The sequence below is a fragment of the Anguilla anguilla genome, chromosome 10 (assembly GCF_013347855.1).
Source record: "Anguilla anguilla isolate fAngAng1 chromosome 10, fAngAng1.pri, whole genome shotgun sequence".
Lineage (NCBI taxonomy): Eukaryota > Metazoa > Chordata > Actinopteri > Anguilliformes > Anguillidae > Anguilla > Anguilla anguilla.
In genome coordinates this window covers 12,821,139-12,847,965 of record NC_049210.1, presented here as the reverse complement: position 1 = coordinate 12,847,965, position 26,827 = coordinate 12,821,139, and the positions used below count along the sequence as shown (strand labels likewise).

At 47.6% G+C, this 26,827-nt stretch overlaps 1 protein-coding gene across 2 annotated transcripts in view; it reads left to right on the top strand.

The window, feature by feature from the left end:
• dock5 (dedicator of cytokinesis 5) overlaps positions 1-26,827 on the top strand; it is a 38,781-nt gene that overhangs the window by 4,272 nt on the left and 7,682 nt on the right. Inside the window, exons 2-40 of one of the 2 annotated variants that reach the window (XM_035379503.1) lie at positions 2,885-2,968; positions 3,245-3,285; positions 3,374-3,429; positions 3,785-3,881; positions 4,100-4,248; positions 4,442-4,577; positions 5,624-5,781; positions 6,058-6,139; positions 6,678-6,807; positions 8,448-8,520; positions 9,437-9,516; positions 9,752-9,877; positions 10,050-10,174; positions 10,649-10,747; positions 11,264-11,336; positions 11,473-11,576; positions 12,074-12,254; positions 13,053-13,150; positions 13,313-13,402; positions 13,817-13,917; positions 14,844-14,978; positions 15,078-15,189; positions 15,401-15,471; positions 15,632-15,738; positions 17,268-17,404; positions 18,131-18,226; positions 18,408-18,506; positions 19,027-19,197; positions 19,292-19,392; positions 19,653-19,711; positions 20,453-20,607; positions 20,926-21,011; positions 23,735-23,891; positions 24,242-24,282; positions 24,396-24,486; positions 24,771-24,890; positions 25,153-25,242; positions 25,661-25,765; positions 26,280-26,421. In XM_035379503.1, coding sequence (XP_035235394.1) covers positions 2,885-2,968; positions 3,245-3,285; positions 3,374-3,429; positions 3,785-3,881; positions 4,100-4,248; positions 4,442-4,577; positions 5,624-5,781; positions 6,058-6,139; positions 6,678-6,807; positions 8,448-8,520; positions 9,437-9,516; positions 9,752-9,877; positions 10,050-10,174; positions 10,649-10,747; positions 11,264-11,336; positions 11,473-11,576; positions 12,074-12,254; positions 13,053-13,150; positions 13,313-13,402; positions 13,817-13,917; positions 14,844-14,978; positions 15,078-15,189; positions 15,401-15,471; positions 15,632-15,738; positions 17,268-17,404; positions 18,131-18,226; positions 18,408-18,506; positions 19,027-19,197; positions 19,292-19,392; positions 19,653-19,711; positions 20,453-20,607; positions 20,926-21,011; positions 23,735-23,891; positions 24,242-24,282; positions 24,396-24,486; positions 24,771-24,890; positions 25,153-25,242; positions 25,661-25,765; positions 26,280-26,421 — 4,158 coding nt within the window. Of the gene's footprint in view, positions 1-2,884; positions 2,969-3,244; positions 3,286-3,373; positions 3,430-3,784; positions 3,882-4,099; positions 4,249-4,441; positions 4,578-5,623; positions 5,782-6,057; positions 6,140-6,677; positions 6,808-8,447; positions 8,521-9,373; positions 9,517-9,751; positions 9,878-10,049; positions 10,175-10,648; positions 10,748-11,263; positions 11,337-11,472; positions 11,577-12,073; positions 12,255-13,052; positions 13,151-13,312; positions 13,403-13,816; positions 13,918-14,843; positions 14,979-15,077; positions 15,190-15,400; positions 15,472-15,631; positions 15,739-17,267; positions 17,405-18,130; positions 18,227-18,407; positions 18,507-19,026; positions 19,198-19,291; positions 19,393-19,652; positions 19,712-20,452; positions 20,608-20,925; positions 21,012-23,734; positions 23,892-24,241; positions 24,283-24,395; positions 24,487-24,770; positions 24,891-25,152; positions 25,243-25,660; positions 25,766-26,279; positions 26,422-26,827 lie in introns of both variants that reach the window. The other variant, XM_035379502.1, reaches the window with a different exon arrangement.

Genomic DNA, 26,827 nt, shown 5'->3' with positions numbered 1-26,827 from the left:
TGCAGTGTTATTTCTGTTTTGTTAAACAATTGTGTACGCGTAATCAAACACGTAGTATTAACTAGTGTTTATCGTATTATGTCAAATACCGTGTTATTAGGCCAGCATGGTTATCAGGCTGGCAAAAATGTTGTTGGTATGATATGCAGCAATTCTGGTATAGCCTACATGGTATACTGTTAACCCAGTAGGCTATACTGTGACAGTCTAAAAATCTACTGAATCTCTGCAAAGCTTTGTTTGTGAGTTTGGCTGGTAAAAAATAGATTAAAAATCGATGAGAAGTGAAAGAAGTTCAGATCTCTATGACTAGACTTCTTTCTGAGCTTGACATTTTAATTTAATTTACAGCATCAACAACAAATCTAATGTATTAGCTATCACTTCTGTTGTGTCATATAAGTCTGTCACATACGCCATTATCTTATTGTCAGGCAATACCTATAATTTCATTTGAAGCTGTTATTGTAATACCACACGCACAATTAACAAAATTAGGATGAATTAATGTGAACGACCTTAGCAGGACTGTTTTGTAAGGCTGAACATTATGGTGTCTGGATAAGTGAGTAGGCGAATCTGTGTCCAGTTTTTTGTGCCTTGTCGAGTCGCATCTTATCCCAGTTGTGTGGTGTGCAGCAGATTGGTGTAGAAGTACACCCCCAGGACAAGTCACAAATCTATTACAATGCCATTACCCACAGTCCCTTTTTATGTAATGGGCCTGAGGCACCATTTTTAAAACCTCTGGTACAGTATGATGCAACTGGCGCTTGAACTCACAACCCTCTGGGGTTTAGAACAGTCACTGTAAGCACAATGTCTTTATAGGCTACACGTAAGTACATGTACTTATGAGAAGTCATATAGTAGCCTAGATTGAAAAGAAAGATTGATTAAGAGTCCACAAATGATTTAATGAAGACTTAACAGTCAATAGATAAACCAATGAAGGAATTATATTTGACTTAAAATCCACTGGCGACATTGCATAGATAACTTTGCTTCGGCGCTAGCCTACATTATTGAATAATTAGTTCTGTACTTCCCAAGATTTTGATGCAAACCATCAAACTAGCCTATGTTTTATAGCAGCAAAGTCTCACCTTATTAATACAGTATATGTCATAAAAGTCATCGGGCGGTACACCTCTCAATTCAAGCTTTATTGGGTTCAGGTTCAATTTAATGAAATATCTTTTTTTTCTTGTGATGTGTCTCTGTGAATATGAATTTCTCACACAATGGTAAAACTATGAGTTGAAAGTCACGTATGTCTGCTTCTGTGAATTGTAAATGGGACACATGGATCTTAAAGCATTTACTTCCCCCTGTATTGTAGAGTGAGTGGTAATAACCAAAGCCAGTCCAAGCCTGCAGTGAAATTCTGAAATTCTCTGGCAGCTAGGATTATCATGAAGCAAGTCAGGACAGGGGTTTGCACACTGGGCTTCTGAAGACGGGGGCGGGGGGGTTGGGGGAGGTGGAGGAGTGGAACGCACTCGGAGATGATGCAGAGGCAGGCGTCCTGTACCGTGGCTCAGACTACCACACATGATTTTTGGAAAAGAAGGAAAGAATGGGGGCGTGGGGGGCCAGAATTGGCTGGATTTTTTTTTTATCCGGGAAGACCCACTGGTTCACAAAAGGGGAGAAAGGCTTTTGCATCCCGGACAAACCGCTGAGCGTGCTAACTAGAGTATGGTTTTAACTGCCTCTGTGGCTGATAGTTAGAATCTCCTGGTGTCTTTCATAGCCTCCCACTTGATGACTAAATGCTGGATTCCCTGATCCACCCAAATCAAACCCCATGGTCCAATTACACCAACCAGCACTTCACCAGAGGGTGCTAATGAGCTATGAAGTATTCTGAGTGAAAAGAAGACCGTAGTTCAGCTGTGAAGCTAATCACAATGTGTTTCGCCTCAGATGTCATTTTTGACAGTCATCCATACTTGACATAGCCTTCTGTCGTATTTATTTTTAAATACCACAATTTCCAGGGTTGTGTGAAAACTTGAGTTTAGTGTCACGTCGCTCATGGAAAAAGAGATAAATAGCCCAAGTGCGATTTCATTGTTTGGAGCGTTTGCCAGTTATTTTCGCGATGAAGCCTTCGTTGCACTTTTCCAGGCCGCATCCAGCTGAAACAATATCATCAAAAGGGCTTGACAGCCTCTCCCCTTCCTCCGCTGAGGCGTTTCAGCCAACAATGCGGGCCTTATCTGATGGAAGTGGAGGCTCCGTTTATTAAAACCCAGTGCGAAAATTAAACTGTATCTGAGTGAATGTCACAAAACGCAACCCATCCAAAAATACTGTCAGAACAATTTCACACTTTTTTTCTTATTTTTAGGGGGGGGGGGGGGGGGGGGCGGGGGGGAACTGTTGTTTAGGCTGTCCAGTAGGTCTGTCTTCTGGCGAGATTGTTGGATGGGAAAGCAAAAAGGAAAGAGCTGATAGGTTGATTCACACAGAAATATATCACTGCACAATGTAACATTACGTCCCTTCTCTTTCTGTCTGGCTGGCCTCCTTCGCCAGTTTTGCTGTGTTTGTCTCGCTATTTTATTGTGTCGAATTTAATATCTACAGTCTCCCACTTACTCTTACTGAATCTCACTTTCTATCTTTCATTTTTTTTCCACTTTCTTTTTCTGCAGCTTACATTTGTTTCAGTGTGCCGTATTGGACTCAAATGTAACATTGCCTCGCAATACCATCGCATGCAACTGTTAGTGTTCTAAAACAAGCGTGCATTTTAAATGAATGGAAATTGTAATTATACTAATTATTACTGTAAAATGTATGTTGTTAACAGCTCGCGAATGAAATTTTGTGCAAATGACTATTTCTCTTTCTCTCTCTTTCTGTCTTTTTCTAGCGGTATATAATTATGATGCCAGAGGACAGCAAGAGCTGTGTCTGCAGGTGGGGGACACGGTGCACATACTGGAGACGTTTGAGGGTGAGCCTGAACCTCAAGCGGGCCTAGACTCGTCGGTGTGCTCCCGCTCCGAGCAGGCTGCTACACGTTCAGGCAAAAAAAAAGAAGAAGAAAAGAACGTAGCGCATTCTGGACCTATTCCGTAATATTTAACCCAGAGCTGCAGAGAAGCCGCGATGCGCTTTGTGGTGCATCGGCAAAAAATGTCGAACGTGATTTTTTTCAAATTCAATAACTGTGATATTTATGGCTGGGCCTCTCTCATCCCGTCTTTCTGTCTCTCTGTCATTTACCCAGGGTGGTACAGAGGATACACGTTACGGAACAAATCACAAAAGGTGCGGTCAACAATATGACTCCTCTTGCGGTTCTGTTGATATATAAGAAATGATTGCTAGCTGAGATTTTGTCTGTTCTCTCCCATAGGGAATTTTCCCGGCTTCCTACATCCACCTGAAAGAGGCTAAAGTCGAAGGGACAGGGTAAGTCAGCAGCACAACAGAGTTCTTACACTGCATTAAATTGGCTGACTCCCTGAATCCCTCAGCGAACTGTTAAATGTTCAGAAAAAGCAAGGCGGAGGCTAGGTGTGCTGCACTAGCAGCTCTACATTTGAACGTTTTTGTGGAAAGTTAATAAATCCAGGAATGCTCCCATGTAATCATGTTGTAAAAAAACTATCGATCCGCTGGAGAGCTGCTTGTAGAGAACGTACTCAACCCCAGGTAAATCTGGCAGACCATTTGTTTGGCATCCCAGGCCGTGATGGTGTGTCAGGACAGTTTAGGTGGTCCTAACGCTCTCCTGCTCCCTCTATCCTCCAAATGCCCCTTGAAGCCAGCAGGAGATTGTTATCCCAGCGGATCTTCCCCTGGTAATGGAACTGGGCGCCACCCTCAGGGAATGGGCACAGATATGGCACAAGCTGTATGTGGTAAGCAGGCAGCTCTTGCATTTTTCCCCTTTTTGTTTTTTGTTATTTATCCCTCTGTGCTTTAAATGATCACATAATGTATTAACCAAGCAATTAACTTCACAGGCATAATAAAAAGGCCTGAAAAGGCTAGTTAAAACAGATGGTTTACAATATACAGGCCCACATTTGAGCGCACAAACATGTAAGATATTTGCGTTTGCGTGTCTTTGTTACAGAGCAACAAGACCACCCTGTTCCGGAGCGTTCAGCAGATGGCTTACAGCCTGATAGAGTATCGATCACAGATAGTGTCCGGGACGCTGCCAAAAGATGACCTGGTGGAGCTCAGGAAGAAAGTCACGGCTAAAATTGATTATGGAAACCGGTCAGAGACTTAAGATTTCTTTCATATTGTTCTCAAGAGCCTTCGGATTTGTGCATTGTCCTATGTCGTAATATTTCCTTGGCAGCCAACGGCTTCTTTGATGTTTTTCGTGCGGCCCTTCTTGCATTAAAAATGGCTTTATCATATCCTTATGAACCGCTGTTGAGGCTGAATAACGCTGGATTTTGTGAAGGATCCTGGGTCTGGACCTGGTGGTGCGGGATGAAGCGGGGAACACGCTGGATCCGGATTTCACCAGCACCGTCAGTCTGTACCGCGCTCACGAGACGGCGTCCCGCAGCGTCGACGAGAGGATACAGGAGGAGAAGGTGAAGGAAGTGGTCATCGGCGTCCGTCCCACGCATTTGTAGTCCGCCACGGTCCCTCTAATCCCCCCCCCCCCCAGGCCAGTAGCTGTTACACTGCCCCTGCCGGTTGATTTAAAGCCCCTTTTGAGTCAACCTCCCTGCTGTTTATTGAGATTGAACGATAAGGCTTCGCTTCATATGGGTCTGGTTTTCTTAAGGTGGAGTAGCCTAATCTGGCCCCCTTAAATGGATTTCTTATGAAAAAAGCTTCTAAAGCCTTCAAAAACTGAAAACCACTCACATTGGTTATAACAGTGTGTGATATATAGCTCTGAAATGTGACACTACAGGGGATTGCCAATATGAAACACAAAACACCACCAATCAGGACTGTCATCAACAGAGGCATTTATTAGCTTGAAGGGCCCCTTAAGTGGAAGCAGATCGTTGGGTTCTTTATCATAACCATGGAAATCGCATTTATATCTGTGTAACTGGCTGTGTCTGTTGGGTACTAAGCCTTTATATACATACTGAACAGATAAAGCATTCAACATCACTTTATCACTGGCAAATTAAATATCAATGGTGTTCTCATTATCTGTGCATTTTGAAAAATTTGAAAAACATAATGACTATTTCCAAGTAATGTTCTTATACAAGGGCAGAACCAACACGAGCCCCTGGTGTTTTAGTATTGAAGAAAGCAGATTAAAGATACAGATTTGCACAGTCAACCTTTGTTTTCCTAATTTCTTTTAATACTGACTAGTCAGTCACATTGAAGAATGTAAAGCAGTCGGCAGTCGTGAAAGAACATTTATGCACCACCGTTTCCTGTTTACGCAATGCCAGTATAACATTATGGACATTGTGTGCGCAGCCAAAGCCCCGCACCCCCCCCCCCCCGCCCAGCCAAGACCATTTCTTAGCTACCTTATTGAAGGCAATGGAACAGAACATTGAAGCACTGTAATGAATACTTATCACCCAGGAACTGTCATATAAGGCCAGTGAGAACTGAGAAGCAACATAGCTGATTGTTACCGCTCTCCACCCTACCACAGACCCGGCTCCAGAACTTGGAGATGAGGCGACAGTCCCTCTTCAGCACGGTCCACACCTACAGCCTCTTCATGAACCTGAAGAACTTTGTGTGCAACATCGGAGAGGACGCCGAGCTGCTCATGTCCCTCTATGACCCCGACCAGTCAGATTTCATCAGGTCAGCGGTCGCCCGCTTTCTCCATGGTTACAGCCACCCACAATAGAGAAGTGCAGAGAAGGCTGCGGGTGCTGTAGACGTGATTGTGTAGTGCTGAACCTATAGAAGGCCTAGGGTTGAACGTGCTATAAAATAGAAAGTCTGAGTTACTGGACCGTCAGGGCAAAAGTTTGGAGATATATTACAGTGCCTTACTGTTGGCATGCCTATTGCGCCAGAGAAAATGTAGCCAATTTGTCATTACCGGCCAGAGTTTGACCGTGTGGCGTGTTGCAGTGAGAACTTCCTGGTACGATGGGGCAGCACGGGCATGCCCAAGGAAATCGAGAAGCTGAACAACCTGCCGGCTCTCTTCACGGTAAACTCCCCGTGAGACGTGGTCACTCCTTTCTTAGTACTTCCTTCCCCTTTCTACTTTCTTATCAGCTGTGCTCATTCGCCCTGCTGATGTGCTTACTGAAAACATTAGCTATATTTTTACTTCCTCTTATGAACTTCCCATTTTGGTTATTTTGGTTTGGTTGTCATTACCTTAGTATTATAGGTGGTAAATCCACCTAGAACAATGAATGATTTTGTTAGCTGTTATTACTTGCTCAGTGTACTGTATGTACACGGCGGCGGTGTCTCGGGAACTGGGCCTGTCATGCAGGGATTGCAGGCTCAGTTCTGAGGTAGGGCATTGCCGTTGTTCCCTTTGCGCAAGGTATTTATCTGGAATTTTTAAAAAATGTGGACATTTGCATGTCGCCCTCATCAAATAAAGCATCTGCTCAACAAATAGTGTGTGATAGTAATTGCAATCGTGCATGTAGTAGCTCAGCCGATTGATTGTATGGATTTCTGCGGTCAAGGTCATCTCTTGTCCTTGACCTCCGTCCTTCCTCTCCTCGCAGGACCTGAGCAGCAGCGATCTGATCAGGCCGCGGGTGTTCCTGGTGTGTCAGATAATCCGGGTGGGGTGCATGGAGCTGAAGGAGGGCAAGAAGCACACGGGCGGTTTGAGGAGACCCTTCGGAGTGGCGGGTGAGGGTTCGGGGTCTGCGACGGGGAGGCGCGCCCGTGAAAGGGTGTCGCCTCCCGCTCGGACGCGGCGGCGGCGTCGAGCCACAATGTCCTCCGCGATGGAAATGAGCGGCGCAGACGACGCAGCTTCGGTGGTTCCCCGGGAAGGCGTCGCGCTAAGCGGCGCAAATCATTCTAATTTACGCGGCCTCTTACCCGTTATCCCCCTCGAATCGCACCATAAGTTCCGCGACGATATTGTCTGGCAAATCCCTCGCAGTGAAACTATAAATAACGAACGGATTGAAAGTGAATAAACAAATTTAGAAGAGAATCCCGCTGCTAAACTGTCTCTGGCGACCCGTGAAAGCACAAACCCCCTGCGCCCTGTAAAAGAAACGACTGGAAAGGTAATTAATTGCTCCCGTGTTTCGGGAGGAGGATTGAATTTCTTTGCTGGATGAGGAGTGGTCATTACTTGTGCCACCTGCACAGGGAGTAAATGGGCTGAATCCAAGATAGGGGAAGTGAGCAAGGCTCGCCCCTCCCCCATCCACCTCCTCTCAATTTCTTTCTCTCTCGCTCGCTCTCTTTCTCTCTTTCTCTCTCTCTCTCTCTCCCCCTCTCCCCCTCTCCCCCTGTCTTTTCGCACCCTCAGTGCAACGACGGTCAAATGCTTTATTAGCATGAAATACAATCCAGTAAATACTGCTGAAGCATAGAAATTTATGACAGAAAGATATACAGTCATAATCTAAAATAAGCACAACATTAAGAATCATATGTGTAGTCAGGGGAGGAAAAAAGACTAGAGGACTACAGTATGGAAATTTTGTAGCCATTTTTTCTTGAATGTTGCATCGGTTACTGTCTCTTAGTCTCTGTTTCTCTCACTCTTTCTCTTGCTCTCTCTTGCTCTGTATCCCTCTCTCAGTGCAATTACATTCAGAGTGTGTTATTGGCATAGATGTGCTCATATGTGAATTCTACTGAAGCATAGACATTTGTGACAGAAAGACCTGCAGTAATAACAGGAAATGTCTAGTTGGTTCTCAAGCAGATTCTCACATGCAGTTACTTGTGAAAAAAAGTATTATAGTTTCAAGGCCTGCAGTCTGGAAATAGCCCATGTCCTTTTTCAACTGGGCCATCAGTCACCAGTGTCTCTCTCTCGCGCTCGCTCTGTCCCTCACTCATCCTTGCTCAGAATGAACTCCGAAAGGCAGGAAACAAAAGGGGGAAAGCTTTTGTCCCCTGAGATTGGATCTACCTTGATATCTGGGCCCAAGGTCATGTGCGCCGTGTGAGAAATCGGCCCTTTTGTCTTTTATTCATCTCCTGTCCCCCCGCCACATAGTCCCTGGCAGGCGGCGCGACAAGGCCCATAACAACAGCTGGCACACAAAGGGCATTATGGGTCCTCTGTTTCTCGATCGGAGCCGCGGGCCCTCGCGTGTGAGGGAGCCAAGGCTGGGAAACGTGACACCGCGGGCCGTCAGCGTCACACATGGCGGCCTGGCTGTGCACTTCGAGCCAGTGTTAACAACTTCAAGTGGCCATATAAAAACAAACACACACACACAAAAAAAAGAACCAAAATGGCGGGGACCCCTTTCAGAGGGTCACGGTTTCATCTGATTCCTGCTGTTTTCTCTCTGCAGTAATGGATATCACAGACATCGCGCACGGGAAATCGGACGACGAGGACAAGCAGCACTTCATCCCCTTTCAGCAGTGAGTCACGTGACCTGGGCCGCCGGTCGAGGCGGCGGTATTAGAGATCGGCTGTGAATTAGACACCCTTACGCACGTCTCCCCCGTAGCTGGACGCCTCGAGGAGTGCGAAGCGTATTCGGCTGCGGGCCTCCGCGGGACCGCCAGTTCTGCTTTTGGCGAGATGCGCGGCGCCAATATTACTGTTGGGTCACACATGACCGAGGGACGGGCTTCCTGTGAACCTCGTCTGAGTGCTTCATGACACGATCGAAAACGCTGCAACTAGCACTATGCCTGACAGAGAAAAATGTTTCTAGCTGAACCCGTCCTCGTATCTGCCTGATTTGACACGTTCAGGACTACATTTCTGGTCTGCATAGAAAGAGCAAAATGGTCACAGCCTATCTTACACCTTCAGCCTGGAGGAGCAGCTCAGTCTGTTGAAATAGTTTGAATATTTGCCTTTTCCATGGAGTACAGTCCTTGGTTCCAGACCTCCATTTCTTTCTCATTCCTTTTCCAGTCTGCATTTTTCATAAACATCCTTCTGTGCCTTTCATCCTTCCCCGCAATGTTTTTCCACTTTCGCTCTTTGCCCTACATCTCTTTCCATCTTCCACTCTTTTTTCCCCTGCAATCTTTCACATTCTAACCACTCACTTCTTCCCCCACTTCTCATTTTTTTCATTCCTTTTTCACTCTCAATTTCATTTCAGTTTCCTTCAGTTCTCGATTGAAATGCTTTATTGGCGTGACATATTTTACAATGTTTTGCCGAATACTCCCCCCTCTCTTTCTCTCTTTCCCTCCCTCTCTTTCTCTCTCGACCTCTCTGCCTCGCTCACTCTTTCTTCCCCTCTTTCTCTCTCAGAATTGCAATGGAGACTTATATACGTCAGAGGCAGCTGATCATGTCCCCGCTGATCCCGTCTAGGGTCATCGGGGAGAACGAGCCACTCACCGCCGTCTTCAACAAGGTCATCGCCACCCGTGAGGTCAACCACAAGGGTCAAGGTGAGGATAGCGCTAGCGCAGACAGTAACCACGTCCTGACATTAGCGCCTCCCTAGCAACTGGACAGCAAGAGCTGTGTCATGTGAGTGACATGTGCTGACTAGCCTAGGTCTTTGTCTGTCCAATGTCACATCCGTGATTGCATTCTCTGTTTATCTGCCTGTTTTTTTTCATGTTGGCTATTCCCATATCTGCTCCCCTGACCCTTGCTTAACTCGTGTGACCACGCCCGCAGGACTGTTCGTGACCCTGAAGCTGCTCCCGGGGGATCTGGCCCAGGTCCAGAAGGACTACCCGCACTTTGTGGACCGAAGCACGCCCATCGTCAGGAAAATGGGATTCCCCGAGATCATCCTCCCAGGTTCTTTTGTTATGGAAGTTGTAGAGTGTGTTTTTCTCTCTACCCTCGCAGAAAAGGGGGGGTGGGTCGGGGGTTCCGTTGCCCGCGGAGACGGATAGCTCGCGTGCGAGACGCTCGGAATCCCGGGCGAGATGCGAACTCGAAAGGCCTTTTGGTGTCTGTCTTCCTTCAGGAAACGTGAGGAACGACATATATGTGACGCTGCTGCAGGGAGAATTCGATCGAGGGAAAAAGAAGACGCCCAAAAATGTGGAGGTGATGATGAGTGTGCTGGATGATGAAGGCACACCAATGGAGGTAATAAATCAAGTTTAAACTCAGACCAAATGGCTTTAATCAAGTTAAATCATAATAAATAATAAATAATAAATAAATAATAAATAATAAATCCTCTTTCCTTCAACCTCTCACCCCATGTAATACTCTCTCTGCTGTTGTAACAGAGGTTCTCTACAATGTGGCAATTGTATCCTTTGATAAATGTATCGCCCTTTTGCAAAATCTGTATTATAGTCTCCCCTTCAATTAAGATTTTTACAACCAGACGAATGTAGTTGAGTTGATAAGATTTTTATCGCGATGTAAGGATGGTGGAATACGTTGCTAAAAAAAAAAAACTGCATATCTGGGAGAAAAATCTAATTCTTATCAGCAGGATTTTGTAATGCGATTGTCCGCTCTGCTCCTCTGAAAGCTCAGATAAGGATTTACATGTGACTGAAATCTAAACACAATCTTTGTCATGGTACCCAACCTTCTCCCCCGTTGCAGAAAGCAATATTCCCTGGAGCTGGCAATGACGGAATCACGGAGTATAAGTCCGTCATCTACTACCAGGTCAAACAGCCCTGCTGGAATGAAACGGTCAAGGTACGAGGTGCTGTTCTACTGGGCACGCTCAAGGACAGGGACCAGCCTGCTGTCAGCTACTGAAACGCTGGTTTATAATGGATAGTATAAAATCGTTTTAAAATGGGAGGGTATGTATTCATGAAATAAAATAGAATCAAAAATGTACTCTTCTCTAGATTGTATTATTCCTTTAATCTGTTTCTAGTGGTCATGTGTTCCAGTGCATTGCACAGTTTAGGCATTTAGCGGGTACTCTTATCCGGAACGACTTGGACAGCGTTGTTTTATTTATTTATTTTACACGCAATCAATTTATATAGCTGGATATTTACTGAAGCAATTCAGATTAAGTGCCTTGCTCAAGGGTAGAAACGGCAGTGCTCCACCTGGGAATTGATTCCACAGCCTTGGATTTGCAGGCCCTGTTCCCTAACCGTCGTGCTACGCTGCCAGCCGAATGAGTGACCCTCGTTTCTTTCTTTGCTCGGGTCTCTTCCTGTCTCCGTCCCTCTCTTGCTCCGCCCCCCCACGCAGGTGGCCATTCCCATCGAAGACGTGGGCCGCTGCCACCTCAGGTTGATGTTTCGCCACAGGTCTTCCCAGGACTGTGAGTATTCCCCTGCCCCCCAAAGCGTGCCCCGCCCCGTGCCTTCCCATGCCGTCCATCCCTTATAAAACCTGCTGGTGGCGCTCCTGGGGCGGCGTGCGGCGACCGCCCTGACACGCCCTTTTGTGTCTTCCAGCCAGGGACAAATCGGAGAAGCCCTTCGGCATGGCGTTCGTGCGCCTGATGAAGTCCGACGGGACCACGCTGCGGGACGGGAAGCACGACCTGATCGTCTACAAGGTGAGACGCGGAGCGGTGCGCGTGAGGTCAGGGTGCGGCCCTCGGCCCCATCAGGGTGCGGTCCTCGGCCCCATCAGGGTGTGGCCCTCAGCCCAGATTAGGCTAGCGTGTGTCAGCAGTGAGAAATCGGGCGTCAAGGCTGCGGGAAGTTAGAAGCAGATAGATGACTCATCTTAGCCTCCTGCTCCGCCGTCATGCTAACAATGCTTTGCACTCCTGGCCCTGTAACCTGTCATGAGGTGCACTGAACTGAGCGTCTTGAATTCCTGATAACAACTCCATGAATGGGGAGTAGAATCTCTAAGATGTAGATTTGTGAGCTTTATGTAACATGTCTGGTTTATAATGGTCTAAAACATAGCCTTTAACTGTTTTCTTGGCTCAAAATGTTTTTGTGTGAATAATCGTTGATACATCTAATGAGCTGTGTCTCCAGTATGTCTGCATGTTATGTGGCTTTTGCCGTGGGGCTGGATAACTGTTAGGGTGTATTTCAGGTCGACGTGAAGAAGACGGAGGACGCTAAAACCTATCTGACCTTGCCTGGGTCATGGGCAGAGGTGGAGGAGAAGGAGAAGCAGACGGGGAAGGCTTTCCACCATTCGGGCGTGATCCCCGTAACCAAAGACAGCTTTCAGATCGCCACTCTCACCTGCTCCACAAAGCTCACTCAGAACGGTAAAAGTCTAGCCTCACCCCTTGTGCATACCATCCAGTGCATTTGTAGTTCACATAACACCTTTGATGATACACCTTTGCTTGATATGCATGGATATAAAAACATGGAAATGTGGGCCAAACTTTGCCACGTGTACCTAGAGACAAACACACACGCACACCAAAAATACGGGCCTGCTCATGCAGATGCACATATTCACAAACACACATGCACACATGCATTGATGCATACACACACTCACACATATGCACATATGCCCAGGCATGCACGCATGCTCGCTTGCACGCAACAAGCACAACCCCCAGGCGCGCACATCAACTTGCTCATGCACACGCACCCATGTAAACACCTGCACCAATACATACAGTAAGCAGTGTTTGTGTTGGTCACATACACCATACATAAACCATACGCCATTCACAAAAAAAACTTGTCGAGCCATGCGAACAGTGAGAGGCTATGTAAGCAATGTTTGTGGTGGTCACACGTCAAACACAAACAGGATGTGGCTGCGCACATTGCATATTTCCAAACACACAGATGTACACAACTGACTTGTCATTGCTGCGATGTGTTGCATTGTTCTTCCCTTAATTGAGACCGTGTGAACATGCGTTAGGCGAGCGTACTTAGATCCATAGTTCAGTTCCAATGTAAACTGTAATAAAGCACGCCGTCAGCAAGGACGAGCGTGGGCATTACACTGGTCTGTGACGCACGGGGTCTGTGGAATGCTTTTTGCTGATGGGTTTCTGAAAGTTCTTTTTGATGCTCTTTTTTGATGTGGCGTGCGACAGTCGATCTGCTGGGCCTACTGAACTGGAGATCCAACCCCGGCGAGCTGGACCAGAACCTGCAGCGACTAATGGAGGTGGAGGGAGGGGAGATTGTGAAGGTGAGGCAGGAGTTTAGCAGGGGGGGAGTTGAACAGGGTTGCCAAGGTGTGGGGGGTTTGAATCCGCATCAGCAAGGCGAGACAGGTGAGGGTGATTTGAATCAGCCCTGTGTCCCTGCTTCCTGTGCTGAACTGTGCTCAACCTCTTCCTTGCATTTTCAGTTCCTTCAGGACACCCTCGATGCCCTCTTCAACATCATGATGGAGACCTCTGAAAAGGACACCTATGACACCCTGGTCTTCAATGCCCTGGTGAGCCCTCAAGCGCTAGGGAACTATATAACCCAGCACCATGGCAGCAGATTGCATCATAAACATGGTTGGGTGTTTGTCACGGTGTCACAGATTCCTTTATTTTCACAATTTATTTGGTAGTTCTGTGACCTTTTTCCCCCCAATTTCTGTGATTTAAAAAATCTAACTAAAATATGAATGAACCTTTACAAATTTTACCCAAATGAATGAAAAGACAATTCCATTCATTTCTAAGATGAGCTAAGCGCAAATGCTGATGGAATCCAAGCCTAAGAGTAATATGAGAGAGCATTTCCAGATACGTTGCAGATGCACCGTAAGCCTTCCTTCCGTCTGTTGCTACGTTTCGACCGCATGGTCACGTGAAGGGCACTTCAGCCTCACACCTGCGCCCCTCGCCCCTTCTGACAGGTGTTCATCATCTCGCTGATCGGCGACATCAAGTTTCAGCACTTCAACCCAGTCCTGGAGACGTACATCTACAAGCACTTCAGTGCCACGCTGGCGTACACGTGAGTCTCTCTCTCTCCTCCCCCTGCACTCGGACACAAGAGCCTCTCGCACGAGCGAGACGTTGCCCTCCCCCCCCTCACTCAGTTTCCCTGTCTCCCACTCCCACCCACTTCGCTTCTGAAGATGCTTTCCTCTCGAGTTCAAATGCTCCATTGGCATGGAATAAAATGCAGGAATTGTTGCCAAAGCACTTATGTTTGCAGTACACTGTATAATGACTGCTCAGAATTTCAGCTGGTGCCTTTCATGATATGATACTAAAAACAACAGTATTTCAAGGTGGGCAGGATATGAATTTTTAACTGCTTTCTTTTCAGATAACGAATGGCCTTTGTCTCTCTCGCCGGTGCATTGTGGGTCACGGTCCCTTAGGCTATAACAGACAGCCGTGTTTTTGGCTTCCAGTGAAATGCAGCTCCTGTACTCCCCAAGGAGAATGGGCAGTTGTTTTTTGATGTGTATCGCATTAGGAAAAGTTGAGGAGAACAGAGTGACTGTTTGGAAGAAGTTTGCTCCCGTGTGGCTGTGCTTGTCACGCGTGTGAAGGTGCAGAGCTGTTTCAGCCTGCTGAAGTTGACAGCGTGCGCACCGCGACTGTCCTCTGTGGACAGTCATGCCTGCCTGTGTTGGCTAGCATCTGGCTATTGCTTTTTGTCAGGGTATTTCTCAGGGTTCTATCGCTTACCACGGTCAGGCATTCCACCACGCTACACTGTCTGTTTAATGCCCAGTAGAGCTTGAGTTTGAAAGTCTGTCTCTCTCTCCCTCTGTCTCTCTTTGCAATTTTCAGTTTTTAAATAAACTGGCTTTATTGGCAGGACAGATAGCACTTATGTTGCCAAGCTTCCATTGATATAAATATGTGGAGGATGATTTAGAAAGTAAGACCTTCCTTTTGCTCACACACTGTCTTTCTCTCTATCAGGAAGTTGACCAAGGTGCTGAATTATTATGTGGGACACGCTGAAGACTCCGCCCTGACAGAGAGGCTGTATTCTGCCCTCAAAGCCCTCAAGTACCTCTTCAGGTTCATAGTCCAGTCCCGGGTTCTGTATCTGAGGTCAGCCTCCTCTTCGTGCGTCTCGCAGCATGATTGGCTGCTTACTCGGGCGTGGTCCACAAGGGCTGTTCTAAACTGTTCCCGACCCCTGTTTTACAGATTCTATGGAAACAGCGAGGATGGCGATGCATTCTTTAACTCCATAAGGACGCTCTTCCTGTCCTTCAACACTTTGATGGACAGGCCGCTGGACGAAGGGGTCAAGATTAAAGTGAGCCCGGAGTTCTATGAAAAGGAGTGGGCGGTGAAAAGACAGGGGAGGTGTAGAACTGTGAATCCATGGGGAAAAGACCCAGAGGATTTCTGAAGCATGATTGGGATGGAAGCTACTTTAAGAGCTTCTCATCATAACAAGTGTTTTTATGCTGCCTTGACCTTTCTCTGTCACTCAATGATTTATGGGACATGTTTTTCTGTTACAGGGAGCAATTTTGAAATACCTCCCCACCATCATCAATGATATCCAGCATGTCTTTGATCCCGTGGAGCTCAGGTATTCTAGACATGGGCTCTAGAGGAACGATAGCCGACTTTCCGGTGGAGTCGTTGCAAATGTTTAGCTCTGCCGTTCTTCATCAATGCTTTTACTTTCGATGCATTTATGGTTCACCAGCTCTTTTCCTCTCCCCTCCTCTCCTGTTTGTTTTTTTCAGTGTTCTTTTAACTAAGTTCATTGAGAGTATCCCTGACTCTCAGCTTGTGAGACAGAAGCTGGGCTGCATGTGCAAGATGGTGGAGAGTGACCTTTTCAAGCAGCCAGGTGGGCAATTAAGAATTCAGTCACCTCTTCCCTGACCTCCGTCACATTGTCTCCCATCTGCTGAACTTCTCACTTTGAGGGTTTTTTTGGGTGCTAAGCTCATGTTTAGCCGGTTCTTCATCTGACTACCGCTGTGAAGGCGAGAGATGGAAGACACCATTCTGTTAGAGCTTTTTCCCATGAATAGAAATTGGTTAGCATTCTTTTTTCTTGCAAGTGACAGTTCACCCATAATTGATTGTAATGTAAATTTTTGCCCATCAGTAATGATGCGCTATTCAGGTTGAACATGCTGAAATGACATTGATATTATGTTACGAGATAGCACATAATTTCAAAAAGATAATCACAGTGTTGGCAGTGTGACCTAAATTGAAAGTTGGCCGTGTTCAGCATACCTTCCTGAGCTACTATTAAAATATATTATATACAAGTCCATATTCCAAATGAACCACTTAGAATGGCTGAGCGGAAGGTACTGGCACGCAATTTCAGTCATGTTACCTGCAGACATCCAGACTCCCATTGTTTTTGTATGAAGATGCTAATGATGTTAGCCATTGGCGGGTGCTGGTTTGTATGGGCAAATTTCTTTGGAGTTTCTTTGGATGCAGAATACGTCATATTGAAATGAGCAGAAATGTAAATTGGTTTTGGGTGTACAATAATTGTGTTACACAGCTGGATCTGTTTCAGTTTTTAATTTGGACGTCAATAAGATGATTCCATGACCACCAATGATTTTATGGTCTTAAGGCAGTTGGGATATTGGTGCTACTTCATGAATCAATAGGACAAATGTATAGCATTGTAACTGTGGTGTACCTTGTCTTTTGAATGACATTGGTCCTTTGCAATTTGGAGTGGCTTTGCACCCCACATTGCGATTGGCAAAAAAGTTCTTTATATACTTCCCAAACTACTCAGATGCATTTCCTACCTTTCTGGCATTCTGTAAATGTTATCTTTCATGGTGGAGAACTCTGGCTTTCTGATATCCTTGCATGCTTTATCACAGCCCATTGTGCCAGTGGAGTCGTCAAATGTATTGCTGTCAAAATTGCAAATTGCCTTTGAACGTCTGTAGCGTCTAAATGGAGCAGCACTGAGCTTTTACGTGCTCTGATGGAAGAATGCAGTCGTCTATAATTTTCGCACATTGTTTCACTGGTTGCACTTAACCTGTACCTCAACACTCCGTGAACAATGCGGCAGGAGTATGCTCTCGCTACTGCCGTAATCATTTGGGTGCCTGCTACAGTAACCTGGTAACTCAATACCTCTGTGGATTTTGTAAAATGTGAACCGTCTGGAAACTTTTACGAATTACAGAAAGAATTGTTTCTGATTGTTTCATCAAGCCTTTGCATAATATTGTAAGTTAGCTGTACCCACCATGAAGGTTCACTGTCCCATGATTGCATCCAACCACTTAAAAAATGCATTTGTGATGCTCCTAGCCCAGAACACCTTCACAACTGTCACATGTTGAATCGCAGCTAAACTGATTCTCTCCAACCACCACCTAGACTGTCGTGATGTCCTTCTACCCCTGCTGACTGACCAGCTGAGTGGTCAACTGGATGACCACTCCAACAAGCCTGATTATGAAGCCTGTGTCCAGCTGCTCAGCACTCTTCTGGACAACCTGGATCGAAAGGATGTGGTGAGTTTCACTGTACCATACACCACAGCCTGACAACATGCCACTGAAAACCACAGCATTACACATGCATGCACACATACATATATACATCCGTCCATACAAACACACATACATACATTTAAATGCCAAAGTATTGGGACAGTGGCCCAATTTCTGTTGTTTTTCCTGTATCAGGTGATTAGTGTAGGAATCACAACCCTTTTCATACATAGTTCCCCCATTATATGTATATAGTTACGTGGTTATATTAATGTATGTATATATATGCACATACATACACACACTATGTTGTCCAGACATATTTGTTATACAACTGAAATCTGAACTTCCCTATAACCTGAATTTCACTTTTGTATCTTTTTTTTGTATCTAGGAATGTGTCCGTAATAAAAGTGACATGAGAATTTAAATTGATATTACAGTACTGTTGTGTTTGAATTGTATGCATGTACATTGTAGTGCACATTTGTTGATTGTGTGCCACAGTCTTTCCAGTGAGCAGCAGGTTTTATCCTTTACAGTGGAGTCTTGCTGTGATGTGACATTTCCAAACAGATTAATGGAGTAGAAACATATATAACTGTCTTATTAAACCAGTATGTACCCAGTTGGGCATATTGGGTTTAAAAACTAATGACCGGTTTTGGTCGGTCAGACGTTCCATTCTGCTATTCGGGTCTGTGTCTGTGTCTCTTTGACTCTTCCTCTGCCTTTGTGCCTGCCCAGGGCCCCACCAGAGGACACGTGCAGATGATCATCGAACGTCTCCTTCGCCGGGTCAACCGGACGGTCATCAGCATGAGCCGGAGCTCCCCTCTCATTGTACGCCGCCCCGACAGCTGTCTCGACTCCGTTTCCATTCCGTAAAGCGCCTGGAGCTCGTCCGTTTAGCGCCCTGTCTAGACGCGGTTCAGACGTGGGGTGACGCTCGCCACGCGGTGCTTCGATCTGTGCGTCTTTGTAAGGTTTCTGTGTAACGGACGGGCTCTCTCTCCTCCGGCAGGGTCACTATCTGGCCTGCATGACAGCCATTCTGAAACAGATGGACAACGCGCACTACACTCACTATATCAGCACCTTCAAAACCAGACAGGACATCATTGTAAGTCGCGCGGCGTTGCCCTTCCCATGACCACCGTTAATCTGCGCAATCACAGACGGAGAAATCATCCCGCGGCCCGGGGCAGCGCCATATCTCATTGAGCGTGCCTCCCTCTGATAAATTCATCATTGATGTGACACTGGCTTCAAATGACAAAATTTTCACTGATGCAATTTGTCAGTGTCTGTCATGTCAGTGTATATTTCAGCAGATATATAAATACTTGCAAAATGGTGACTAAATCCTGACAATCCTGATATGGTTGTAGAACATATGTATATATATATATATATATATTTATATATATATATATATATACATGTACGCACACCATTTTAATGAGTTAAAAAGCAAAACTTCACCTCATACAATATGGAGTCAAGTAGCAAGAGTTATGTGCACATACCTCAAATCTCTCCCTCCTTCCCTTCTTCTCCTTCTCTCTCCCTTTATCTCTCCATCTCTGTCTCTCTCTCAATTTCTCTCGCTGTTTCTCTCCGCCCCCTCTCCCTCCCTGCAGGACTTCCTGATGGAGACATTCATCATGTTTAAGGACCTGATGGGGAACATTTTTCCCTCTGATTGGATGATCATGAACCTCCTGCAGATGCAGGTGTTCCTGCGGGCCATCAACCAGTACTCCGATGTTCTCAACAAATACTTCCTGGACCAGGCACATTTTCAGCTGCAGGTCAGTATCTAGTATGTAAACAAGGTTAAAACAATGAATCCTAGCCAGTCCACTGTCCCTCAGTGCTTTATGTTTTACCCTCTTGCCCCACCAGTTGTGGAACAACTACTTCCACCTTACTGTGGCGTTCCTAACCCACAAGTTATTGCAGCTGGAATCGTTCTCCCAAGAGAAACGCAACAAGATCATCAACAAGTAAGGCTATTCCAAAAACAGTATGTCACGACACTCACACAGCAAACCCAGCAGAGTATGTTCCAGAATATTCCGTACATCGTTGGAATCTACTGATCTAATGACAGATGGGACCTGGCATTGCTTAGTTTTGTTTGTTTAATTGTCTAAACCAAAGAACATTACAATACTATTCAAGCCTTGTATATCGTAAGAAGTAGACCTGACTATATGTGTATGTCTGGCAATTTGGGCGTTATCAGTTGGCGGTCTTTTCACAGATACGGAGACATGAGAAAGGCCATTGGCTTTAAGATCCGGGACATGTGGTACAACCTTGGTAAGACACTCCCGCCAGGCCTCTCAGTGTGCGTGAGACATAAGTTATATATTGAAGCAGGTTGGGTATATCAACCATTCAGCCACATTTCCAAAGCTGTTAACTGCCAGCGTGTCATCAATTCAAATAAAAAGGGCAGTTATCCCTAAGGGCTGTAGGTTGCCGAGGCATAAAAACACTTAATAACTAGATAGACAATTGGTATGTAGTTTGTCACACAACATAGAATGTACAAGCCAACGATCAATAAAAAAGGCCCATAGGAAATCGTGCACCAGGCATCATTCAGGGAGAGTAGGAGCCTAAGATAAATGTGATAGTGAGTGTGGTAGGGGTTTCAGTGGCAGGCAGAGGCTCTAGCTGGAGTTTTAGCCTCAGGCAGTAAAGTGACCTTCCACTGCTTGGTTCTGCACCTTGGTCAACAGGGATACCGACCAAAGGGTAGATTTCAAATGATAGATGAAGGATATGGGTGTGACCAGTGTTAACACCGAGAGTGTATAGGAAGTGTTCCAGGCTGTACAGCAATGTTTTGAGTTTCTTTACAGATATAGCCCATTGGTTTACACTTTGGTTGTGATAATTTTTCTGACTGTGATTATGCTATGTATGATTTATAAAGTGAATTTGCATTCTGTTCACAAATTAAAATGATCCACTGTAGAAGGGACAGGCTGAGTGTAGGCCCATGTAAGCATAGCATAGCTGGAGTGAAGCCCTCTCCTCCCTTCCTTTCCCCAGGGCCTCATAAGATGAAGTTCATCCCCTCCATGGTGGGGCCCATTCTGCAGGCCACCCTGGTCCCCGAGCCGGACCTGAGGAAAGCCATAATCCCCATCTTCTTTGACATGATGCAGTGCGAGCACAACTTCAGCCCCGACCACACCTTCCAGATGGTGAGCTCTCTGGCATTATCTCCACAGGCGGCACATAGTGCTTATTATTTACAGTCAGCAGTAGCCCAAGGCCTATTCCGAACAGTGTCACAAGAAGGACAGAACACTTTATTTCGCCACAGTCACACACACACACACACACACACACACACCCACACACGCACACACGCATGCACACACACGCACACAAACACACACACGTATGCACATTTACATATGCGCTTCAAAGAGCTTCTGGTTGTGTTGAGAAATGGTCAGACCCCTGTGTTGCCATAACAGTGTATGTGTGTGTTCATGTACACATGCGTGCGTTTGCAGTTTGAAAATGAACTGATTACCAAGCTGGATCAGGAGGTGGAGGGAGGCCGGGGAGACGAGCAGTACAAGATCCTGCTGGAGAAAACGTGAGTCTGCCTCCACCCAGGAGTCTGTGTGTCCCTGTTCTGACTCCCTCACTCTAATTGAGATGCATCACCTTCAAGCAGAACTCCCTCACTCTTATAATGAGTGTTTTCTTTCCCAGTGTCCTATGCTCTAATAGAGAGCTCTGTGTCCCTGTATCCCTGGCTCTGATAGAGAGCTCTGTGTCCCTGGCTCTGATAGAGAGAGCTCTGTGTCCCTGGCTCTGATAGAGAGAGATCTGTGTCCCTGGCTCTGATAGAGAGCTCTGTGTCCCTGGCTCTGATAGAGAGCTCTGTGTCCCAGGCTCTGATAGAGAGCTCTGTGTCCCTGGCTCTGATAGAGAGCTCTGTGTCCCTGGCTCTGATAGAGAGCTCTGTGTCCCTGTGTCCCTGGCTCTGATAGAGAGCTCTGTGTCCCTGGCTCTGATAGAGAGAGCTCTGTGTCCCTGTGTCCCTGGCTCTGATAGAGAGCTCTGTGTCCCTGGCTCTGATAGAGAGCTCTGTGTCCCTGTGTCCCTGGCTCTGATAGAGAGCTCTGTGTCCCTGGCTCTGATAGAGAGCTCTGTGTCCCTGTGTCCCTGGCTCTGATAGAGAGCTCTGTGTCCCTGGCTCTGATAGAGAGAGCTCTGTGTCCCTGTGTCCCTGGCTCTGATAGAGAGCTCTGTGTCCCTGGCTCTGATAGAGAGCTCTGTGTCCCTGTATCCCTGGCTCTGATAGAGAGCTCTGTGTCCCTGGCTCTGATAGAGAGAGCTCTGTGTCCCCGGCTCTGATAGAGAGAGCTCTGTGTCCCTGGCTCTGGTAGAGAGCTCTGTGTCCCAGGCTCTGATAGAGAGAGCTTTGTGTCCCTGGCTCTGATAGAGAGCTCTGTGTCCCTGGCTCTGATAGAGAGAGCTCTGTGTCCCTGTGTCCCTGGCTCTGATAGAGAGCTCTGTGTCCCTGGCTCTGATAGAGAGCTCTGTGTCCCTGTGTCCCTGGCTCTGATAGAGAGCTCTGTGTCCCTGGCTCTGATAGAGAGCTCTGTGTCCCTGTGTCCCTGGCTCTGATAGAGAGCTCTGTGTCCCTGGCTCTGATAGAGAGAGCTCTGTGTCCCTGTGTCCCTGGCTCTGATAGAGAGCTCTGTGTCCCTGGCTCTGATAGAGAGCTCTGTGTCCCTGTATCCCTGGCTCTGATAGAGAGCTCTGTGTCCCTGGCTCTGATAGAGAGAGCTCTGTGTCCCCGGCTCTGATAGAGAGAGCTCTGTGTCCCTGGCTCTGGTAGAGAGCTCTGTGTCCCAGGCTCTGATAGAGAGAGCTTTGTGTCCCTGGCTCTGATAGAGAGAGCTCTGTGTCCCAGGCTCTGACAGAGAGAGCTCTGTGTCCCAGGCTCTGATAGAGAGAGCTCTGTGTCCCAGGCTCTGACAGAGAGAGCTCTGTGTCCCAGGCTCTGATAGAGAGAGCTCTGTGTCCCTGGCTCTGATAGAGAGCTCTGTGTCCCAGGCTCTGATAGAGAGAGCTCTGTGTCCCTGGCTCTGATAGAGAGAGCTCTGTGTCCCTGTGTCTCTGGCTCTGATAGAGAGAGCTCTGTGTCCCTGTGTCCCTGGCTCTGATAGAGAGAGCTCTGTGTCCCTGTGTCCCTGGCTCTGATAGAGAGCTCTGTGTCCCAGGCTCTGATAGAGAGAGCTCTGTGTCCCTGGCTCTGATAGAGAGCTCTGTGTCCCTGTATCCCTGGCTCTGATAGAGAGAGAGCTCTGTGTCCCTGGCTCTGACAGAGAGAGCTCTGTGTCCCTGGCTCTGATAGAGAGAGATCTGTGTCCCTGTGTCCCAGGCTCTGGTAGAGAGAGCTCTGTGTCCCAGGCTCTGATAGAGAGAGCTCTGTGTCCCAGGCTCTGATAGAGAGAGCTCTGTGTCCCAGGCTCTGACAGAGAGAGCTCTGTGTCCCAGGCTCTGATAGAGAGAGATCTGTGTCCCTGGCTCTGATAGAGAGCTCTGTGTCCCTGTGTCCCTGGCTCTGATAGAGAGAGCTCTGTGTCCCTGGCTCTGATAGAGAGAGATCTGTGTCCCTGTGTCCCTGGCTCTGACAGAGAGAGCTCTGTGTCCCTGTGTCCCTGGCTCTGACAGAGAGAGCTCTGTGTCCCTGGCTCTGATAGAGAGAGATCTGTGTCCCTGGCTCTGATAGAGAGAGCTCTGTGTCCCTGTGTCCCTGGCTGTAATAGAGAGAGCTCTGTGTCCCTGGCTGTAATAGAGAGAGCTCTGTGTCCCTGGCTCTGATAGAGAGAGATCTGTGTCCCTGGCTCTGATAGAGAGAGCTCTGTGTCCCTGGCTCTGATAGAGAGAGCTCTGTGTCCCAGGCTCTGATAGAGAGCTCTGTGTCCCTGTGTCCCTGGCTCTGATAGAGAGAGCTCTGTGTCCCAGGCTCTGGTAGAGAGAGCTCTGTGTCCCTGTGTCCCTGGCTCTGACAGAGAGAGCTCTGTGTCCCTGGCTCTGATAGAGAGCTCTGTGTCCCTGGCTCTGATAGAGAGAGCTCTGTGTCCCTGTGTCTCTGGCTCTGATAGAGAGCTCTGTGTCCCTGGCTCTGATAGAGAGCTCTGTGTCCCTGTGTCCCTGGCTCTGATAGAGAGAGCTCTGTGTCCCTGTGTCCCTGGCTCTGATAGAGAGAGCTCTGTGTCCCTGTGTCCCTGGCTCTGATAGAGAGAGCTCTGTGTCCCTGTGTCCCTGGTTCTGACAGAGAGAGCTCTGCGTCGTTTGCAGGTTGCTGGAGCACTGCAGAAGGCACCGGTACCTGGTCCATTCTGGGGAGTCCCTGGCCTTGCTGCTCAGCAGCCTGCTGGAGAACCTGCTGGCCTATCGCACCATCACCCTCGACGAGAGCCCGGAGCACCGCATGAGCTGCACCGTCAACGTGCTGGTGAGTCCCCCCCCCCCCTCCCCCCCCGCACTCTCTCACAGTCTCAGAGGAGTCATTTCCGGCTGCCTAATCTGCCCTTCATCAGACTGGTCACGGCGCGTCGGTAAGTAAGGTGGACCCCTGAGTGAGAGGGCTCAGTTTATCCTGATTTGAATGCTGTTTACCGCCGGCAGGGAAATGCTGCAATCATAAAGTCATTGCAAGTACGTACCGGCCCTTCTCCTGCTTCACGATGAACATAATCGCGCAGTTTTGGCGTCGTGCCTTGCCGTTCATGCGGCTTTGATGGCGCTCTATAAAGCATTTCTGGCTTGGCTTAGAGCGTGGTTGTGTTGATTTTTTGTTTCCAGAACTTTTACAAGGAAAAGAAAAGGGAGGACATCTACATTCGGTGAGGCGTGATTCATCAATTGTGTGAAATTGTGTTCCTGTAATTGACAGTTACTGGATGAACTGAGTTTGCCTGACCCCCCTCTGTTCGCATCACGTGTCTGTGTCTTGCAGGTACCTGTACAAGCTACGGGATTTGCACCTGGACTGTGAAAACTACACGGAGGCAGCCTACACGCTGCTGCTGCACGCTGAGCTGCTGGAGGTGTGTACTGTGGGGGAGCCCTACGTAGGCCTTAGTCTGTCTGCACGTTGTAGCAAGCTGTTCTACCACAGCCAAAGGAAGTGAAGTGTCATCAATGATGGGTTATGATTTTGTTTGTGTACTTCGATTGCATACACCAGTTTACTGAACGACTAGAAGCATTTATCTCAGCACCTGGACTGCATTATAGACATAGGCAAGATTTTGTAAATGTTATGAGAAAAACATGTCGTGGCGTTTCTTTGGTTTGTAATTGGCCGACCGTTCTCACGTTCTCCCCCTAGTGGTCGGACAAGCCTTGCGCGCCCCACCTCATCCCCCGCGACGGCTCGCACATCTGGACGCAGCAGGAGCTGAAAATGAGGCTCTTCCAGGAGATCATGTGCTACCTGGACAAGGGCAAGGTGAGCCGCCCGCCGACGCCGCCAGCTTTCTCCCTCGCCCGCCTCTCTCGGGGTTGCCGTGGCGAGGCCACGCCCCCCTCTCCCCCCTGCTGGCTGCTTGACGTGAGCACAGCGGCGTTCGTCGTCGTCTTCACCCCCAGCGCATGCCGAGAATCGCTGAAAGCCGTCTGCGCCCCCCCCCCCCCCCTTTAACGTGTAACATTCCTGTCGCTGCTGGGAGCCCCATGACTGAGCTGTCTCTCCGCGGGCGTGCTGGTTTCAGATGTGGGAGAAAGCCATCGAGATGAGCAAGCAGCTGGCGAAGATGCACGAAAACCAGATGTTCGACTTTATGGAGCTCAGCCAGCTACTGGTAAGGACGCGCGTCTCCATCTGCCACTGAGGTGCCACACTGGCACGGGTTGGAGGGTGGGCGTGCGCTACGCTGGCGTCTCAGCGTCGTTTATCTTGATTTTGAGTCGGCACAGGAGCGGCGTGAGTCACGCGTGCCCGCTGTTTGTTTCAGCGAAAAAGTTTGCTAGACCACCACCTCATCGACCACGTATCTGCGTGCGTCGCCTGTTGTCCGTGGTGTCCGAGGCTGAATAAGAACAGCCCTGCAGCCTCCCCATGTGCCGACTTGGTTCTGTTAATTAGCGATTGTGCGACACCCAGATAGCAGCCGTTGGTCACAGTTTTTTTTGGGTCGGGGTCGTTTGATTGGGCGAGCCAGTTCCGGCTGTTTGATGTATGCCCGCCCGGTGACCGTACCGAAAACCCTGTGTTCTCAGAAACAGCAGGCCGAGTTTTATGAGAACATCATGCACGCCATGCGACCCCAGCCTGAGTACTTTGCGGTCGGGTACTACGGCCATGGATTTCCCTCCTTCCTCAGGGTGAGTCTTTCTTGCTCGCTCTCTCTGTCCCTACATCTCTCTCTCTCTCCCTCCCTCCCTCTCTATCGCCTGTCTCTTACTTTCTCTCCCTCTCTCTCTCGCCTGTCTCTTACTCTCTCTCCCCCTTTCCCTCCCTCGCTCTCTCTCTCTCTCTATTTGATATGTATTGGCTATGAAATAGGTTTTTGTTGCAGTGATACATGTAGGTTACATGAATCCTTAAGTGGCTGAGGCAGTGTGCAGATAAAAGGTTATACTGGAGTGATGTAGCGATATTTTTAAATGAGACTTCTAAAGCAATAGCAGCCATCTGTTTCAGAAGGCTATCAGTTATCTGAACGCAGCGTAGATCCTGTCAAAACAAATGGACTTTCAGTGTACCCAGCAAACCGCTGAAAGTGACTGGAGGGGGTTTCGTTTCCAACCGTGTAGCTGTTGATTGCTGAAGGTTCTCGAACACAGCAAAGCTTTTCTTGATTGTCTCATTGCATTTCCATTGCTTGAACGGTTTCAGAACAAAGTGTTCATTTACCGCGGCAAAGAGTACGAGTGGCTGGAGGACTTCAGCCTGAAGCTGCTCTCTCAGTTCCCGATGGCGGTTAGAATGACCAGCACAGCGCCCCCTGGGGACGACATCTTGAACTCCCAGGGACAGCGTATCCTTTTGTCGTGTGGCATGTTCGCCTGTTATTCCCCTGTTCAGTCCACACGCACACTCCATTGCTACTAGTGGCTTCTGGAAAAAAAAGAACATTGACAACTTCTTGCGCGCAAGCACATATTCATACTGATGTGAAGTGCTGCTACTTGAATTAAAATGGTACAGCAGGCCAGGGTGCCTGTGGTTACATTAAGTTGTTAGATTCTCATTTGATATTGAAGGCAGAATTACTGTGTGACAAATTGGTAGCATTAATATTAAGTATCTGAATGGACATAATGCGCAATTATCGGTCGACATCTCAATGGCCAGCCTCTTGGAGCAGGCTGGTTCCATTTAGCCAAAGCTTTCTTTGAATTTAACATTCAAATGCTTACCGAATGTTCCATAGAACCCAGAAT